The following is an 18,491-nucleotide window of genomic DNA, read 5'->3' on the forward strand; positions in this document are numbered from 1 at the left end:
GCAAGCTAAAATTAAGCAGGAGGCTAGCTCCCGAAAGACTGTTTCTCACGTTCGGAGGACAAAAGTGGGTGCCATGCTACAGACCTGCTGAGGTAGAAATGCTTACCTGCCCTCCGGGCTGGGATGATGGAAGACGGTACTGGAGATACACAGGGACCCGCCAGAGCCCTGGGGGGCTCTAACGCCTGGACCTGGAGACCTGGAGCAGCTGGGCCGTGCTTGAAGGACATGCCCCCCAGCTTGTGTCCCCTGAATGACCTCTCAGTTTACCCCGGGTCCTACATGAGGCGCTTGATCTAGAGCATCCAGAAGTAGAGGAGGCCGGCCCAGAATCAGTGCTGAGGGAGGGGGTGTACAAGGCCTGCATGGCCCAGATTTATTCCTCCTGGGACACGGGGAAGCCTGCTGGCTCCTCCAGGGACACAGCTGTGTCTTCTTCATCCTCGAAACGCCAGACTCTGGCACAGAACGTGGCACCCTGAAAGTGCCCCATAAATTGTCTGTTGAATGAATGAATGAGTCCCGATCCCACTCCCAGTGGGGAGCTCTCGGCTCCATTGGCCGAGTGAGACCCTCGGAAAGCAGTTTCCAAGTCAGGCAAACCTGGCTTTGCATGTGGGCTTCTGGCCACATTCCAGCCTCTCTGGGCCTCTGTCTTTCTAGCTGTACAACGGGGAAACTACAATTTCTCCTCCGCAGGCTTGTTGTGGGGATTAAGGGAATTAATCGAATGCTTGGGAAGTGTGCAAAATACTGCCTGGCACATAATATGTATTATTATTTTTGGTATTCATTTTTTTCTTTCTTTCTTAACTGCAGTGGGCTCCAGTGTCAGGCTGAAAGTCTCTTGTGGCCTACAGTCACCTCTCAGCATAACCCTTTGAAGATAGCAATCAGATCCTCACCCTCTCTGTTAGTGGCTTTCCCAGGGCTGACAATCCATCCTGTCACCTGGGAGGCCTCAAAGCCCCTCCCCCCGTTGGACTCCTCCCTAAGCTCACAGAGCCTGTGTGGCTGCCAACATCTCTGCTGTGCCCTATTCCCTCACCCTGGAAGGCCTTCCTCCCTTGTCTGGGAGTGGCCGCCCCTCCTCCTCCTCATGCACCAGCTGTAAACTTGATTGTCACCAGCTCAGGGTGGACCTGTCAGAAACCCTGACTGAAGGAGGCCTCCTGAGTTATTCTTTCTCTCAGTGTTTTTATTTCTTTCCTAGCTCTCAGCACTTAATCTCTAATGACTTTCTTGGTCTCTTTGTTTAGTTTTGTAATTTATTTTTTGCCTTTTGTCTCTCTTTTCATGTTCACGGAGGAGTGTGACCTCCATGAGGAAGAGGGCCTGCTGACTTTCACACTGCTCTGTCATCGGTGCCAGAAAACGCCCGACTCATAGTAGGAATTCAGTAAACATTTTTGGCCAATGGATGACTGAATACTGGGAAACTGAGGCATGAGATGACTTGACCTTAGCTGGTTGGCTTCAGACCTACCCAAGAACTACATTCTGATAGTATCTCTAGAGCTAACCCTGGACAGCCCGGTTTCCTGTCACTGACACTTGGAGGAAGGACAGTTTGACCCTGTTTTCATTCTAGAATTGAATGTTAGTGATAAAAAGGGAAGGCTGTCTTCCCATGAACGAGAATAAGATGGAGGATGTGGGGCAGGGCCTGGAAATGTGTGTGAAGACATCATTGAAGAGAGAACATTTTCTGTGTACCATTATGCCTTTCCCTCATGAATCTGTGGGTTCTCAGCCTGTTCCAGAAACTTAAAGGTACCAGGCTTTTAAATTTTCATGTCATGAATAAACATGAGGAGAAAGCATAAATAAATATTATATGATAGTAGAATGCCTGCTGTAACAGGCATAATGATTCTTCTGAACTGGTCCCAGAAAAGATCTATATTTTTATCACTTCCTGGAGAATTATACAAAGCTGAGAACTTCTATTAGATTCAAAGTATTTTTTTTTGACACATAATGATCCTTTTCAGATGCTTGACCTCTCTGAGCCTGACTTGGACCCCCTTCAATAGCCACTGCTGCTTGCTCCCTCAAGTCTGAGGACCTTCCTACTACTGTCTCCATGTGATGGTGGCTGTAATAAGTTTTCTTATTCCCCCCAAATCCTTATACCTAGCTTGAATTTAAAAGATGAAAGGCGAGATTATAACTTTCAAAATACAGTAAAGTCTGCCATGACATTTCTCTATCAGAGATGCCAACATTGCCAACATGCCAGAGATTTCAACATTGCCCAGAATCCTGGGAGAATCTGTCCCTCTAAATCCCAGTAGGCTGATTCCATGCCCAGTTCCCACCTGCAGACATATTCAGCTTTGTGCTTTGCCCCAAGAACACAGTAGTTGGCCATGGTCCTGCGATGCCACACTGGGACCCTTTCCTTGGTTTCTCTTACCCAGCCCTTGGTAGCAAGACCTCCTCTGCAGCCAGATCCTTCTTGGTGGCATGGCCCTTGGCTGTCAGGAGGCCCCTCTGGCTCATTCACTTATCTTGGGGCTTGTATGGCTCATCTGTCTCCCTTTTTTCTCTTCTGTGAGCCAGGGAAATTTCAGTCTTCTATTTGCAAGGCACAATATAGCTTTTTTAGCTGAAGAGCCTATTTTGCTCCTTTATCAAGTGAGTGGTTGACCCCTAGCGCTGAGCATGGGGCCTTCCTTCTCAAGGTCCCCTGGTTCCTCCATCCCTTAGAGCATGGACTTCACCCACAACACTGAACATTCACCTGTTTCTGAGTGTTTGCCTTCAACTCTGCTGGGTATGGATCTTGAGGAAGGTCGAAGCCCCCATGTCCCCCTGAATCATCCAGGGACTTTGCCTTTCTTCCCATCGTATGCTCCTCCAGATTGTCTTCCCCAGATCCTTCTAGGGCCTTCCCAATGTCATAACCCAAAAACATCCTTCCCTCCCAACCCCCACATTCAGTCACTCAGTCATCACATTTCCACTCCAGCCTCCCCAGTTTCCCTTCTCTATCCCCTCTGCCACTCCTCAGGTCAGAGTCCTGTCCTGCGTGTAGCTCCTGGTCCCAGCCACCTAACAGAGCTCATTCAACAATCTTGGGAGCCTCCTTTCTTTCAAGTTCCCTTCTTTCAGAACATCTCAATTTGTAAACATGCCCTCATTCCTGTGGTTTTTTGATTAACATCTGTCTTCCCAACCAGTCTGGAAGTTCCACGAGGGGAGGAGCTGTGACTATTTTTACTCATGATAAAATCCTGAGCTTGGGCTTACTCTCCTCCCATCCTTTCCAACCCATCCTTCACACAGTTGCCCCAGCACACTTCCCGAAGGCAGATATAATCACATCTTCTTTCTGTTAAAAAGGTCCTAGCAGAGACTAACACCCTATTAGGACTCATTTCCAGAATCTGGATCCTCCTGGGTTATCTTATGTGATTTTCTCTTGTTTTCCCAAACTCTTGTTGACTGGCAGTTCTTCAAAACTCCTCTGCTCCTTTACACCTTGCACAGGCTAGAACACCCCCCTAGTCATCCTCCAAGACCCTCCACGGCCTTCCAGGAAGCCATCCCTGACCCTGGCAGGCAGAGTTCAGCACTTCCTCCTGGCTGTGCTGCCCAAGTACCCTTTGATGATGATCAGGTGGTACAATAATTGATGCCATTTCTTCTAAATGCTCCCTTGTCTATGCATTCCACAGAGAGAGGAGGATTGTTTTATTAATCTCTGTGACCGCAGGACAAACACAGAACTTTGTTTGGAGTAGTTGCTCCATAACGGTTGTCGAACAAATGAGTGTACTTTGGAATGAAAACCTACTTTATCCAGGGGGCAAACATAGGCTGTGTATTTAGAGATGAGGTATGCAGAGCCATCAGGTTCTCAGTGATAACCACATTTGAATTCAGTATGTTGTTCTTTAGAATTTAGTGCCACAGGAAAAAAAAAAAGAATTTAGTGCCACAAGAAAGTGACTCAACTGTTAAAGAGATTCCCCCTCCACTTTAGAGCAGAGACTCTGCTGTAGGAGTGGAGATCCTGCTCTTGGGAATCTCAGGTCAAAACGTGGAGGGAAGGAGTCATGCAGATCCAGGTTCAAATCCTCTTCTTGGCTCTGGGATCTTGGGCAAGTCTAGAGTCTCTCTGAACCTTAGTTTTCTGGTAGTGTCTGTGTCATCCCACTGTTTGGAGGATTAAGTGAGAGAGCAGATTATGTGTTTATTATGAGTTGTTCAACAACAGGGTGATGTAGCATTGGTGGGGCGAGGGGAGGCATGTGTGGGCAGGGTCTCCAGGAGCTTCTCTCCTTGCCCCAGGGCCCCTCCAGATTCATAGGAAGGAGGAGCTGGCTTTTCTGTGGCCCTGGAGAGCAGAGTGAGCTGAATCAGCGCCTCCTGCCTCTGGTGGCCATATGAATCTCTCCCTTTATAGAACGTGCAAATTTTCCATAACTGTCATGGAAAACGGAAGCTTCTAATTTTGCTTAGCACTGCTGAAACTTCTTCCATTAAAATGATTCCTGGGGAGACAGAATAACCTTAGGAGAAGTATTATTTTTGATTAGAAAAGTCTCAACCCAGCTGTGCTATGAAGCTGACTCCAGGACAGCCTGGTAGAAAAGACTGGCTGGCTCATTTTTGATGGGACAGGCCCCATATTTAATGCCCAATCAGAATTAAGTAGAGGAGGCCACGTTTACCTTAAGGGGAGACCAGGAGCCCAACGTGGGTCATGAGACCCATGTGGTGTCAGAGAGCCCATCACTTCCCTGCTCTGGGTCACCTCCTTGCCCCCAGTCCCTCCCACTTTTCTCTGTGTACCTGTCCTGCCATGGTCACAATCAGAGTATAGAGAAGGCTACCCCTTTTGGATGCATTCTTGCCTGGCTGTATTTCATCCATGAGCCAAGTTCTCTCTCTCTCTCTCTCTCTCTCTCTCTCTCTCTCTCTCTCGTAAGCTCCATGCCCAGCACAGAGCCCAACAGTGTGGCCTGACCTCACAAGATCAAGACCTGAGCTGAGATCAAGAGTCAGATATTCAACGGACTGAGCCACCCATGTGCCCCTGTCTCTCTTTTTCTAACACTGTAACTAGAGTTCTGGAACCCCACAGTTTCATACAGTTTCTAAGCTGAAAATCTCAAAACAACCCCCTCAAAAGGCAAATCCTCTTTGTCTACTGACTTCCATGGTAAAGTCAAAGATATGTTCCTAATAGGAACAAAATTCCTAACAGAATCAAAAACTTTTCTTAAAGAGTTCTTCAAGAAAGAACACTCTTGGGCAGGTTGCTTAGTTTTCTCTCTGCTTCCTGACCCTCATCTTGGGATACTTGGATTTTGTACTCTGAGAGCATAAAACTTATCTGAGTGATGTCTCTTCCTCCTGTTTGGTCATTCACAGTTTCTAATAGAAGCAACTTGGAGATAATGAGCTGCTGGCAGGTGCGCTGTCTGTCATGCCCAGACAGGCCCAGCTCACCAGCCAATGACCCATACACTCACATCCCTTTCCCCCTTTAGCTAGCCCCCCTGACACAGAAGCATCTGAGAAAAATAACCCAGACCTCTGAGAGCACCCTTAGTTCTGAAGTGGATGGAGCCTGCTGACAAGTTGAGAACTGTTCATAGAATCTAATCCCAGAGCTCACTCCTTGCTGGTCTGCCTTCCTATTCTGCGGAGCCTGAGAGTGTACCAATAAGACACTCGGGTTAACAAGCCCTTTGTTTTTGAAATGCACGTGGCAGAGAGTGGCCTCCGTCTCTCCATGTGAATAATGATGAGGTTTGGGTAGTATCAGCGTGTGTCGGCATGTAGCCCTAAGACCACCTTCACAGAGTCACCCCAGTGACTTGTTAATGCAGATGTCTGCATATTCAATTAGACTCTCTCGGGGGTGGGGCCTAGGAAGTCCCCAGAGTAGCCATTTCCCCAGGTGATTCTGGTGTGGTTTGGGAACCACTGATCTCGGTTAAGACTCTTTATACTCTGGGGCAGCCCAGGTGGCTCAGCAGTTTAGTGCCGCCCTCAGCCCAGGGCATGATCCTGGAGACCCAGGATGGAGTCCCACATCAGGCTCCCTGCATGGAGCCTGCTTCTTCCTCTGCCTGTGTCTCTGCCCCCGCACCCCCCCCTCTCATGAATAATAATAATAAAAAAGACTCTTCCTATTCTGTGTTTATTTATACTGGGGTAGAATTAGTTCAGTCTATTTCCTTCTAACCCCTTCACGGAGGTCTGCTGGATGGAGGGAAAGGGAATTTGGGGTGGGGAAGGAAGAATTGGGACAGATGGGGGGTTAGAATAGGGATTGGCTGAGGGCTGAGGGTCTGCAGTGGTAGAGAGACTTTTTGCCTCTTTTGTCCCAGAATGTCCCTGCCCCCCCATCATTTGGGACAGCACTGTAATTTTGTGGGATTCAGGTGGAATGGCTTTTATGACCTGAACTGGGACTGCACCCCTACAGCGAACAGGGCTCTCCTGGGGGCTACAGCCTCTTGGTTCCTTGAAGTTGACTTTCAAAGGGGACTCCTGAACCCACTTGTCCTTGAACATGGCAGGTATGGGGCTGGGGGAAGATACCTGCGGGTGCACCAGCCCAAATTTCCCTTCTGTAGGACTGAGCCTCCTGACTCTGTAGAAGCAGATAAGGGACCCATCTTACCCTATAAGCTCAAAATTCCACAGGAGAGAAGCACCCCCTGTGGGAGGGTTGGAGGGAAGATGCTGAGCTAGAGCTAGGCAGGGTGGCCTGGGGATGGGCTGTTCTGAAGCAAACATTCACCTGAGAGGGGTCATCTGACTTTATCACCTGCATAGCTGGCATACAGAATAGTCCTGAGTCCCCTAAAGCACACATCTCATTCATCCTACCGTGGCTTTTTGCTGATCAAAGATCTCTTACGGGGACATGCTCTGGGGAGCAGTCAGAAGGTAAAAGATGACATTTATAAAAATCCATTCTTTCCTCTGCACTTCACTGCTCTATCGACTGTTTCCCTGTTCAATCACACCATCATGCAGCTGCATGTCCCATTTTAGGAACTGCCAAAGCCATAAATATCCTGTACTTTCTCCATCATGCTCACTGCCGCCACAGCTTTTCTTCCTTTCCCCATCCTGGGGGCCTGAGTCCTCTTTGGTTGGGTCCCTGGTGCCTAGAAGGTTTTTATTGGGTTCCCAGGACTTGGAACAAGCCAACTGCTTTGCTCCTTTCTTCTGCTTTTGTCTTTTCCAATGGCTTTCCTGATCCCAGAGATTCCCTCTTTCATTTTCTTCTGTGTCCTGGCACTGACCTTCTGAGCACCTGTGCACCAGGTCCCCAGTGAGGAGTAGGATGAGGGATTGCACAGAACACCCAGGATGGAGGAAATGGAGCACAGGTTCACATGGTCAGATTTCCAGTCCAATGTTTACCCTGCTGCCCGGAATCCGGCTTTGTCTCCCCTATTCATCCTGTCATTCTTGTTCAGGAGGAATTTAGTGAGCTGTACAGTGTGCACAAGGCATTGTGGGAGACTGGAAGTACAGGAGGTACATCAAGGCCTTTGTTGACTGACAGCTTGACTGTCTTTCAGCAACAATGCATCCTATGCTGAATGGCTTCATCTAGCAGATCCAGAGCAAATTTGCTTCTGGGCGATTCATACTTACCTCATTCCTGCCACAGCTAATCACTGAGTATTGGAGTAATAGAAAGTAGTCTGACTGATTCAGTGAAATACTTGGCCTGATCTGGACAAAGTTCATAAGTGAGGCCACTGCTCAGAAAGGGTCCCTTAGAGCCAGATCAGTACATAGGTGTCTGTGCTTGCACCTTATCCTCTCTCCCCTATTCCTCATTCACCATCTCCATGATCATCACTGCTACTCCCTGAAGCTTTATTGTATGCCAAGCACTGTGTTCAGTACTGTTTCTTCTTATGGGATCCTTAGAACAATCCTGTGAGGTTGGCCATCTTAGTATTCTTACCTCAGAGCTGGGGGCATTGAGGCCCAGGGGATTTGAGTGCTTATCCAAGGCCACACAGCCAGTGAGAGGAGAGCTCAGACCTGAACTTAGTCTGTCTGAGCCATGGGCTGCTGTGGGCTTAGGGCAGAGCCAGGCCCTTCTCAGGTGCACTTCTCTGCTCTGGGCCAGGCACCTGCTCTCTGTAAAAACAAATCACTTCTCTGCCCCACAGAGTAACAGTGTCTGTGGTGTGGCAGCACCAGGGTCCCACTCTTCTAGATAGCTCCTGTGGGCAGGGCAGCATAGCACATGGTTCTGAGCTGAGGGCATATGGCACTCATTGCCCTTGGTTTGGGTTCTCAGAGGTAAGCACCTTCCCCTGATGGGTGATTTCTCCAGAAGAAGGGTAGAGTAAGGTCATGCTGGGAGTCGCTCAGGAAAACTGTGTGGCCGGGCTCAGCCATTTTCACCGGCAGGGTAACAGATTCCAGGCCACTCAGGGTTCCTTGGGCCCCCATGTCAGGAGTGCTAGCCCTGTGGGTCCCAGCTGCTGTGCTTGTGCCTGGACACCTGCCTGTCCTTCCTTAAGATTCTGGTGGGAGCTTAAAGAAGGCAGGAAGATGTTCTGAGCCTGGGTGCACTGGGGGAAGGACCTCGACTGGAACTACAACCACCCATTTATTCCTAAGGGTGTTTATGAACAAGGCAGGAAGTCATTTCCATTTTACAGGTGAGGACACAGAGGTACAGATATGTCAAGTGACTTGGCTTAAGGTCAGGAGCCAGGGGGAACTCGGGTCACCTGACCTTCTCCCAGGCCTCCAGGAGACGGCCAGCACCCTCTGCAGGGGTGAGCCCTGGGTGCCAGGACACAGGTTCCGTGAGCTCCATCCCCAGCCCCATGTGGAGGCCGTGGCGGCGGCGTGCTCTGCGAGCAGCAGCTACTTCTGGCCATTGATGGCAGTGGCCTGCCAGAGCCCCGCGCACGCGCCTCCCGCCTCCCCGCCTGGCTTTTCCCTGTTGCCACCGAGGCGCGCGATGCTGCGGACCTGCTCCGTGTCCCTGCACGTACCGGTACCGGTACTGGCTCGGCCGGCAGGTGTGCGCAGCTGCTGGCCTGCACCTGCTCGCACACCGGCCTCTCGCGCTGGGTGGCTGTGGCTTCCCCCGGTGTCCCCGAGGTGTAGGCCAGTCCACATCCTCTGCGGTGAATTTGATTAATAGGAGACGTCAGGTGGGAAGGCTCCAGCTGGTAAACTGTCTCATTCTGATGGGCTATGGGGAGATGCGGCGTCTCCGTATAATCTCCCAAGAGAGAGTGTCGCGACCGGGTTGTTCGTTCTGCTAGATGGTGGCCAGGTCAGAAATACCTCCCCCCCTCCCCCGCCGACTTCACTTTCCTTTTTCCTTCAGTCCTCTGGCATTTGGATCACAACTGCCTTTCTCCAGTGAAGCACGGGCATGCAAGATCTGCCCAGGGCTCTGGTTTCTAGGCAGCACAGTGCATGCAGTGATAATAGTAATAGTACCCCTTTCACGTATCGAGAATATGTCGTGGGGCTGCTGCATCATCTCACTGAATCTTCATACTATCCCTATCGAGCAGGTATGATTTTTATCCTCATTCTAAGGATAAGGAGACTAAAGCTCAGAGAAGTTAAGGAACATGCTCATGGCTGCACAGCATGTAAATGGCAAAAATGAAGATTTAATACAGCTTAAACATTGGGTTCTTTCAACTCCAGAACATGAACTCTGAGCCACCCGTAAAGAAAGTTGCCTGCAACTTGTGGATACCAAGGAAACATGAGTCTCTACAAGGAGCTGCCTGCTAGAGACTCCTAAGGATTGCGGGGGTGCCCAGAGAGACCCTCCGAGGAGAGCCCTGGGGTACTCACGTTGTAAACGCTGGGTTGTACTTCGCACCTCGGTAGTAGGAGTAGAGATTGAACATCCCAATCATGAAGGCCACAAATACCATGATAAAAATGACCATGAACTTGAAGATATCTTTCACGGTTCTCCCCAGTGAGATCTGCAGAGGCCCAAAACTTTCATTGGCCGGCAGGATGTAGGCAATTCGAGAGAAGCTCAACACAACAGCAATCGCATACAGTCCTTCTGATATGATCTGAGGGTCTGAAGGCCACCACTTGTCCCTGGCTGTAAGAAAACAATCTAGGTTACTTACTGAGGTGAGGAGTGGACAGGGTCTGCTGTGCTGACTGGTCTCTGGTGGAGAAACCAGTTATTCATCTTTAGAGGTGTCAGACCTCATCATTGCCATTCCTGCCCTTAAAGTTCCTCCCAATACACAGAAGGGCCCATCTGCTGGGAACACCCTACCCTCCCTTCAAGGGTGCTTCATTCACACTCATCCCTTCAAACTCTGGTCAGGTGTCATCTCTCTCAGGAAGCCTTGACTCCTACAACTGACCATGGAACTGACCATGCTGCTTACTATTCTGTCCTTAAAAAAAAAATTATTGATTGATTGATTGATTGATTGATTCATGAAAGAGAGAGAGGCAGAGACATATGCAGAGGGAAAAGCAGGCTTCCTCCAGGGAACCCAGTGTAGGACTTGATCCTAGGACCCCCAAGATCATGCCCTGAGCCAAAGGCAGATGCTCAACCACTGAGCCACCCAGCTGTCCCCTATTCTGTCCTTCTTATCAGTGTTTGAACTCCACAAGCAGGGGCTATCCCATTCACTGGGAAAGCATCACAGGGAGGTGGTGGGGAAGAGTGTGAGCCTTGGAGACAGACAGACCTGAGGTTGACAGTGGCCTTTCTACTCAGAGGCTGTATGACTGTGAGCAAGTCAATTAACCTTTTGGAACCCAATTTTCTCCAATTCTAAATTGGGGATACTATCATCAACTTCACAGAGCTTTAGTGAGGATGCAATGCAACCAGATATGCAAAGTGCATAGGGTCTGGCATACAGCACATATTGCTAAATGTTTGTTAAATGACTGAAAGAAATACCACAAGTTTGGGCTGGCCACAAATCAGAACAAACTAGCCCTCTTGAGGGCTGGGAATCTAAAGGATCTTGCCTGAAAAAATGCTCTTGAGTTTTGTTTCTCAGACAGTATATGTTTGGAAGCTCTGCGTTTGATCTAAGGTCTCCAAAGTGGCGACTGGTCATCCAGGTTTGCCATGACAGCCCTGTTCCAGGTGGCGAGAGTCCTGGGATCTGTTCTGGGCTATAGAGTTTCTGCTTGTGGTCTCTGGTGAGGGTCTGAACTGCCCTGCAGCAAAACAAACCTGTGAAGTGTTCCTATGGCACAAGGGATGGCATTCATCGCTCATAAGGCTCCCTGCTATGTGTCAGGACACACTGTGGTTCTCTGATAAGGGCAACATCTTCATCCTAGGCAACCCGTAACTGTACGTGGGTGTCTGCAGTTGTCACGATGCCAGGGCAGGAATATTACTGAAATGCTAATACCCTGCAATACTCCAGACAGACCCGTACCATGAAAATTGCTCTGCTGAAAAAGCCAAGAGTCTCCCCGTTGAGAAATGCTAAGTGAAACTTAAATTGAGAAACATCAGAAACTGAAATTAGCCCTTACGCATACATTAGCTGTAATTTTAGTGACAGCCCTGTAGAGTAGATATTCTTATTGCCATTTTAAAGATTGGATTAGGGGTATGGGGTCCTTTTCATAGGCAGGTAAATGCAGATAGCAAGGAGATTACATAGCAATTCTTGGCACCCCAGGGGACATGGAAGAAGAGGAATTTTAGCCTTTATTTTCAAGGCTGGACTGTGTTAAACAATTACGATAATAAAGAACAGTACGAAATCTTTCGTAAGGGAAGCCAGGCTTCTGTTTGCTACAAAGTTTCATGTTGTGTATTCTAAATTGCATTTGGAAATACAATAAAATTATAGACTCTATGTTCTCATCAAGGTCATAACTTAGAAGTCCAGGAAAGAGAAGTAAGGAGAACAAATTATGTTTTTCCAACATACCTGTCAGCCTCCAAGGATAGATAACACATTTGGGTAGCATGAAATAAGATTTGGCTTCTACAAAAAGACACCAAAAAGGAATTTCTTTCCCCCCTCTCCTATAATCTACCATATTAAACCTCAGCTGTAAGAATAAAAGACACTTCTATTATCTAGTAGGATGGATTGAGTTGTTGTCAGACCCTGGTGATCAGGTCAGGACTTCTAGTGAAAAAGTGTTCTACTTGGATTGGCCTGTAAGAGTTATGATGGGTGTAAGAGCAAAGAGCAGTGTGATGATTCAAAGGGGCTTTCTTCTTTTTGGAGCTCTTTCCATCAGAAAAATTGTCCAATCACAGCCTGAAAAACTGGAATCTGCCTTTTTGGAGCTGTAGAGGTTGGAAGGCACCACCGCCTGGCTCACCCACAAGGGGGCTCTCTTGCCCCGCAACTGTAGCACAAGGGAGCACCCTGAGCCAAAAGATTTCCAAGGGCAAAGGGTGAACCTCAAAGCAAGGGCAACAACGTACAATATTTAGCAGTTGGGTGAGACCCTAACACAATCTTTAATAAGAACAGAAGTCACAGGTGGACAATACTGCACCCTGAATCAGGGCATTAAGATAATTATCCAATTTCGTTATCGAGATTCTCTCATCTTTCATTGATGAACGCTGAATGGCACAGAGGGGAAAATATACAAGCCCATGTGGCCTTTAACACATCTGAATTTGCTAAACCAACCAACAAAGAGTGAACGGTTGGTAATACTAGGAGACTCCCCATTTCTCAGGAGGTGTTTCCTTACCATGTTTACATGTAGTATAATTTGCGTAATATAATTTATATCCAGTGTGGGTAGCAACTCAACTTCTGTGTTAAATGGCCAGCCCTCTGCAGCTCATTGCGTTACCCGACCATAAACATTCTTTGGTCACAGGAGCCATGTGACTTCCTCTAACTTTTGACACTCCAACCCTTCATGATGTAGCAGCTGCCATTAATGAATGCCTATTCAGTGTCCAGCTAATTTACTGGTAACAGTAAAAGAAATCTGTTTCTTCTCCCCACTTATCTTTCTCTTTTAGGACAGAAAGTACAGTGTTAAACCCACTAGGCAGTGTTGATCACAAGTATTACCATTTAGTGAACATTTACTGTTTTCAGAGGACAATGCAAAATTCATCATATGCACTATCTTACTTAATCTGTAAAACGAACTTTCTGACATGGGTATTATCCTGGTGTTACACATAGGAAAATAAAGGCTCAGAAAAGTTAGGTAAACAAAATCTCAGAGTAAGCTATAGAAGTAGGTTTTGAATTCAGGTGTAACTCCAAAGCCTGTGAATATAATAAGCCCTGGGCCATTTTGCACGGTTTTCAATTCATGGGCCAAGGATCCCTTGCTATCTAAGGCATTGCTGTATTTCTGAGAACACTGTGAGCCCGGCTATGGACACCCATTTCATCATCTGTAAAAAAAAAAACAAAAAAAAAAACAAAAAAAAACCAAAACAAACAAACAAACAAAAAACAGAAAAGACTCTTTTTGTAGGCTTTTTGCAAGGATTGGAGTTTACCGTATAATATGTCTATACAGACCTAGGACGTCTGTAATACATGGATGCTACTTCCACTGTTCCTAAAATTTCAATCTACTACCTCACATTGGTGGTTTGAAAGAATTAAGGCATCTCCAAAAAACTGGCCATAAGGAAAAAACTTTTGAATTGGGCGTTCAAGGGCCTATCTTTGCACAAAACTTAGGGATCCAGTACAAAACATTTCTTCCATCTCTACATTTCCCCTTAGCGCTTCTGGATCCACATTAGAAACGAAGATCTTTCTTTAAAAAAAAAAAAAAAAAAGGAAAAAAAGCAGCAACCTCCCAGAAATGTTCTAAGAGCTTTACCAAGACAAATCTATCCTTCTTAACACATAAAAAAATTTATTTCTTGTCGGCACTAATTCCACGTTCTAATCCGCGGGTGGCGCGGCTGGACAGGACAGTTTCGGAGGGGGAGGGGGAGGGGGAGGGGAGGGGGAGGGGAGGGGGGCGAGGGGTCACGTGGGTCGCTCCAGGGGCCGTGGCCACGCCCAGGGCGAGGGGCGGGACGCGACGGAGCCCCGCCCCCTGGCTCACCATAGGTGAAGTAGGCCACTTCCGGCGGAAGCGAGACGTTGTGCAGCGTGGCGTCTTGCACGTGCTGGTCCACGTACAGCTGGGCCTCGCTGGCCTTCAGGAAGGCCATGAACCTGGCGGTGAAGGAGGCCACGAAGATGGACAGCATCCCGAAATCCAGCAGGTTCCACAGGTGCAGCACGTACTCCCGCGGCCCCTCCTCCCAGATTTCCTTGCATTCGGACCAGATCATTCCTGCGGGAGAGTGAGAAGTTAAGACTCCTTCTCCAGTTCCCTTGGCATTTGTGACCCCCGCAGGCACCGCAGGCACCGCGGGAACCAGGGTCTGAAGGTAAATGTGAGTTCTTGAGAGCTGGGGACCTTCATAGCCAGCGGCAAACAGAAACTGACTGCAAAGGCAGGTTAGGAAACAGGAAGTCCTCAGACCACGTGAAGACTCGTCAGCTGCCGCTCTACAGATAGGCCATCGCCAGAAGTGAGGAGAGCCTTCTCATGCTCCCATGGATTCTCTTGGAGGCCGGTAGGAGAAATACAGCGTCCCGCGTTTGTGCATTCTACGAACCGAAACGTCATGATGACTTGACATTTCATTTAGAACCGGATGATTCCACATCACTTGCCGTCAGGGAAATACAAATCAAAACCACAATGAGATACCACCTCACACCAGTGAGAATGGGGCAAATTAACAAGGCAGGAAACCACAAATGTTGGAGAGGATGCGGAGAAAAGGGAACCCTCTTGCACTGTTGGTGGGAATGTGAACTGGTGCAGCCACTCTGGAAAACTGTGTGGAGGTTCCTCCAAGAGTTAAAAATAGACCTGCCCTACGACCCGCAATTGCACTGCTGGGGATTTACCCCAAAGATACAGATGCAATGAAACGCCGGGACACCTGCACCCCGATGTTTCTAGCAGCAATGTCCACAATAGCCAAACTGTGGAAGGAGCCTCGGTGTCCATCGAAAGATGAATGGATAAAGAAGATGTGGTTTATGTATACAAGGGAATATTAGCCATTAGAAATGACAAATACCCACCATTTGCTGCGACCTGGATGGAACTGGAGGGTATTTTGTCGAGTGAAGTAAGTCAGAGAAAGGCAAACATTATATGGTCTCATTCATTTGGGGAATATAAAAAATAGTAAAAGAGAATAAAGGGGAAAGAGAGAAAATGAGTGGGAAATATCAGAGAGGGAGACAGAACATGTGAGACTCCTCTAACTCTGGGAAAGGAACAAGGGGTAGTGGAAAGGGAGGAGGGCGGGGGTGGGGGTGACTGGGTGATGGGCACCGAGGGGGGCACTTGACGGGATGTGCACTGGGTGTTATGCTATATGTTGGCAAATGGAACTCCAATTAAAAAAAAAACAAAACAAAAAACCCTAAATGAAATGTCAGGAAATTCAGGTTCAGGGTCGGGAAAGGGCTTTCTGCAGGTCCCACAGGTAACTCAGAACCCGGTGGTCCTAACTTTCTACATTTCTGTTGGTTATTTCAGGGAGCATTAAATTGGGGTTGTTAGTTTCTTCTTAATTTTGTTAATGACTTGTTGGATTTTAAAAACATTTGTCTTCATTGGTATGTATTAAGTAACGTAGAGGATATGTCAACAAAATGTTGCTAGTTCCCCACCTCGCCTCTCAGCCAGTTTTGTGAAGTGACCTAGAGTAACGGTTTGGTTTGGTGTGTATCCCTCTGTCCCTGCGCTGCCAGTATGGTGGCTGTGAATCACATGTGGATACTCAGCTCTTGAAATGTGGCTGGTTGAATGAGAGGTGCTGTATTAGACCATATCAGATATCAAAGACTCCAAAAAAAGTGAAATATCTCAGTTTTTAAAAAATCAGTCCTGTGTTGAAGTGACAGTATTTTAGATAATTTGGGTTAAATACTAATTTCACCATTTTTATTATGAGGCTACTAGAAAATTTAAATATGTGGCTTCTGTATGACTTGGAATATTTTTGTATTGAATACTGCTATTATCTGTCTCAATTGATTATTCAGCTAAATTGATTTAGGTTATTAAAACTTAATGATTTGGGCAGCCCTGGTGGCGCAGCGGTTTAGTGCCGCCTGCAGCCCAGGGTGTGATCCTGAGACCTGGGATCGAGTCCCACATTGGGCTCCCTGCATGGAGCCTGCTTCTCCCTCTGCCTGTGTCTCTGCCTCTCTCTCTCTCTGTTTCTGTATCTCTCATGAATAAATAAATAAAATCTTAAAAAAAAAAAACGATTCAAAAACATTTTTGAGCATTTACTATGTGCTGGACACTGTTTTGTGTATGTGTATATTAACTCCGTTAAATCTTTGCAACAACCCCATGAAGTACATCCTGTTAATCATTTTTGGAGTTAATGTTTCATTAGGTACAGAGAATTTTACTGTGCCCAGCTAGGAGGCAGGAGATCTGGAATTTGAAAATAGAATGTCTGCCCATGAAGCCTTTGCTCTTGACCACTATGTTATTCTGCTTCTTCAAGACATAAAGTTGGATTCAGAGCCAGTAATGTGCAGAAAAGAATGTTTTGTAAATGACATTAAGTCGTCTCTGTAACTACTCACACCTGGGTAAGATGTGATGCAGAACCAGCCGATTCTGTGCGCTAACTTAGCCTGCATACTTAGGAGGTTAATGTAGTAAGACAATTGCTAAGTGGTCAGTGAGTGAAACAATTTCACTCACCAACTACTCCCTCCCAAAATGTTAACACTGCTTGCCTCTTTTGGCACTCTCCTGGCTCCTGTGCATCAGAAGGAGGGCTTGCTTTCCCATAGGCTCCTGCCTCTCTCACTGCCCGGGCTCAGCCTTCTTTGTTGCTCCTCATCCCCTCCCCCCATCCCTTTTTTTTTTTTTTTCTCTCCCCATTTTTTTTTTTATTGGTGTTCAATTTACTAACATACAGAATAACACCCAGTGCCCGTCACCCATTCACTCCCACCCCCCGCCCTCCTCCCCTTCTACCACCCCTAGTTCGTTTCCCAGAGTTAGCAGTCTATACGTTCTGTCTCCCTTTCTGATATTTCCCACACATTTCTTCTCCCTTCCACTATTATTTATATTCCCCAAATGAATGAGAACATATAATGTTTGTCCTTCTCTGACTGACTTACTTCACTCAGCATAATACCCTCCAGTTCCATCCACGTTGAAGCAAATGGTGGGTATTTGTCATTTCTAATAGCTGAGTAATATTCCATTGTATACATAAACCACATCTTCTTTATCCATTCATCTTTCGTTGGACACCGAGGCTCCTTCCACAGTTTGGCTATCGTGGCCATTGCTGCTAGAAACATCGGGGTGCAGGTGTCCCAGCGTTTCATTGCATTTGTATCTTTGGGGTAAATCCCCAACAGTGCAATTGCTGGGTCGTAGGGCAGGTATATTTTTAACTGTTTGAGGAACCTCCACACAGTTTTCCAGAGTGGCTGCACCAGTTCACATCCCCACCAACAGTGTAAGAGGGTTCCCTTTTCTCCGCATCCTCTCCAACCCCATCCCTTAAAGGCAGTTGCTTTCCAAGATTTCAGCCATTTTCATTTTTCCCCCTGATCTTGAGTAAGGGGGTCCACCCTTGCAGCTTTGTCTTTCAATTCCTTGTAAATAATTTCTGATTTTTCTTAAAAGCTTAAAAACTAAATTTTCACTGTGCAGAGAGACTGCTCTAAGTGAATGCCCTGCCAGGACTAGAAATATCACATATTCTAAGTTGGCCTCCTTGTCCTTCCATGCCTCTTAGTCCCACCATTATCCAGTACCCCCTCTCTTACAGCCCCGACTCCTCAGGTGTCATCATGACATCATCACTACAGTTCTGCAGATCGCAGCTGGTGGACTCCCAGATCCATCCCGCCCTCTCACTTTTCACTCCCTTCTTACCTCCTCAAAAACAGGTCAGATCATGGTCACTTCCCCCTCTCAACCCTAAGATAAAGTTCAGACTGCAGAGCTGGGCTGTCAGACCTTTCTGTGATCTCTGTCCATACATCCTGGATTTCAGCAAAGCAGGTCTTCCCAAGTCCCTCAACAGTTCCACTCCAGCTGTTTGCTTGTGTTCCCTTTTCTGTCTCCTCTGGACCTCAAACTCAAGCACACTGGCAGATGACCACATTATAATTCAGTGGCCTTTGGGGACTTAGCTGCCTACAAAGCCTGGAGTCAGGGATGATACTAGGAGCAGACAAACGGTCATGGGCACAGAAGCATGGCTGACTTGGTTACAGGCCCACATCTGCCACACTAGATCATTTCTCCTCTGCCCAGGGACAGTTTTAAGCAGAGTTGTCCCTTTTTTGGTTAAAGTGGTTCATTATATAAGAGGAATTGAAACTAAATATTTCTCTAAGGAGAAAAGTAATTTGAGAGAGTCTGTTTAGAGGAGTCATGGCTTTGATGAAGTAGATTCTAAGATTTACATGTCTGTGTCCAATCAGAGG

The 18,491-nt window shown here is 47.3% G+C and overlaps 1 protein-coding gene across 1 annotated transcript in view; it reads right to left on the reverse strand.

The window, feature by feature from the left end:
* The window catches only part of TRPC7 (transient receptor potential cation channel subfamily C member 7), a 140,851-nt gene that overhangs the window by 21,603 nt on the left and 100,757 nt on the right, over positions 1-18,491 (reverse strand). Inside the window, exons 7-8 of the mRNA XM_077913159.1 lie at positions 14,047-14,280; positions 9,832-10,096 (exon numbers count right to left, since the gene is read on the reverse strand). Coding sequence (XP_077769285.1) covers positions 9,832-10,096; positions 14,047-14,280 — 499 coding nt within the window. The remainder of the gene's footprint in view (positions 1-9,831; positions 10,097-14,046; positions 14,281-18,491) is intronic.

The sequence above is a fragment of the Canis aureus genome, chromosome 10, assembly GCF_053574225.1.
Source record: "Canis aureus isolate CA01 chromosome 10, VMU_Caureus_v.1.0, whole genome shotgun sequence".
Taxonomy (NCBI): domain Eukaryota; kingdom Metazoa; phylum Chordata; class Mammalia; order Carnivora; family Canidae; genus Canis; species Canis aureus.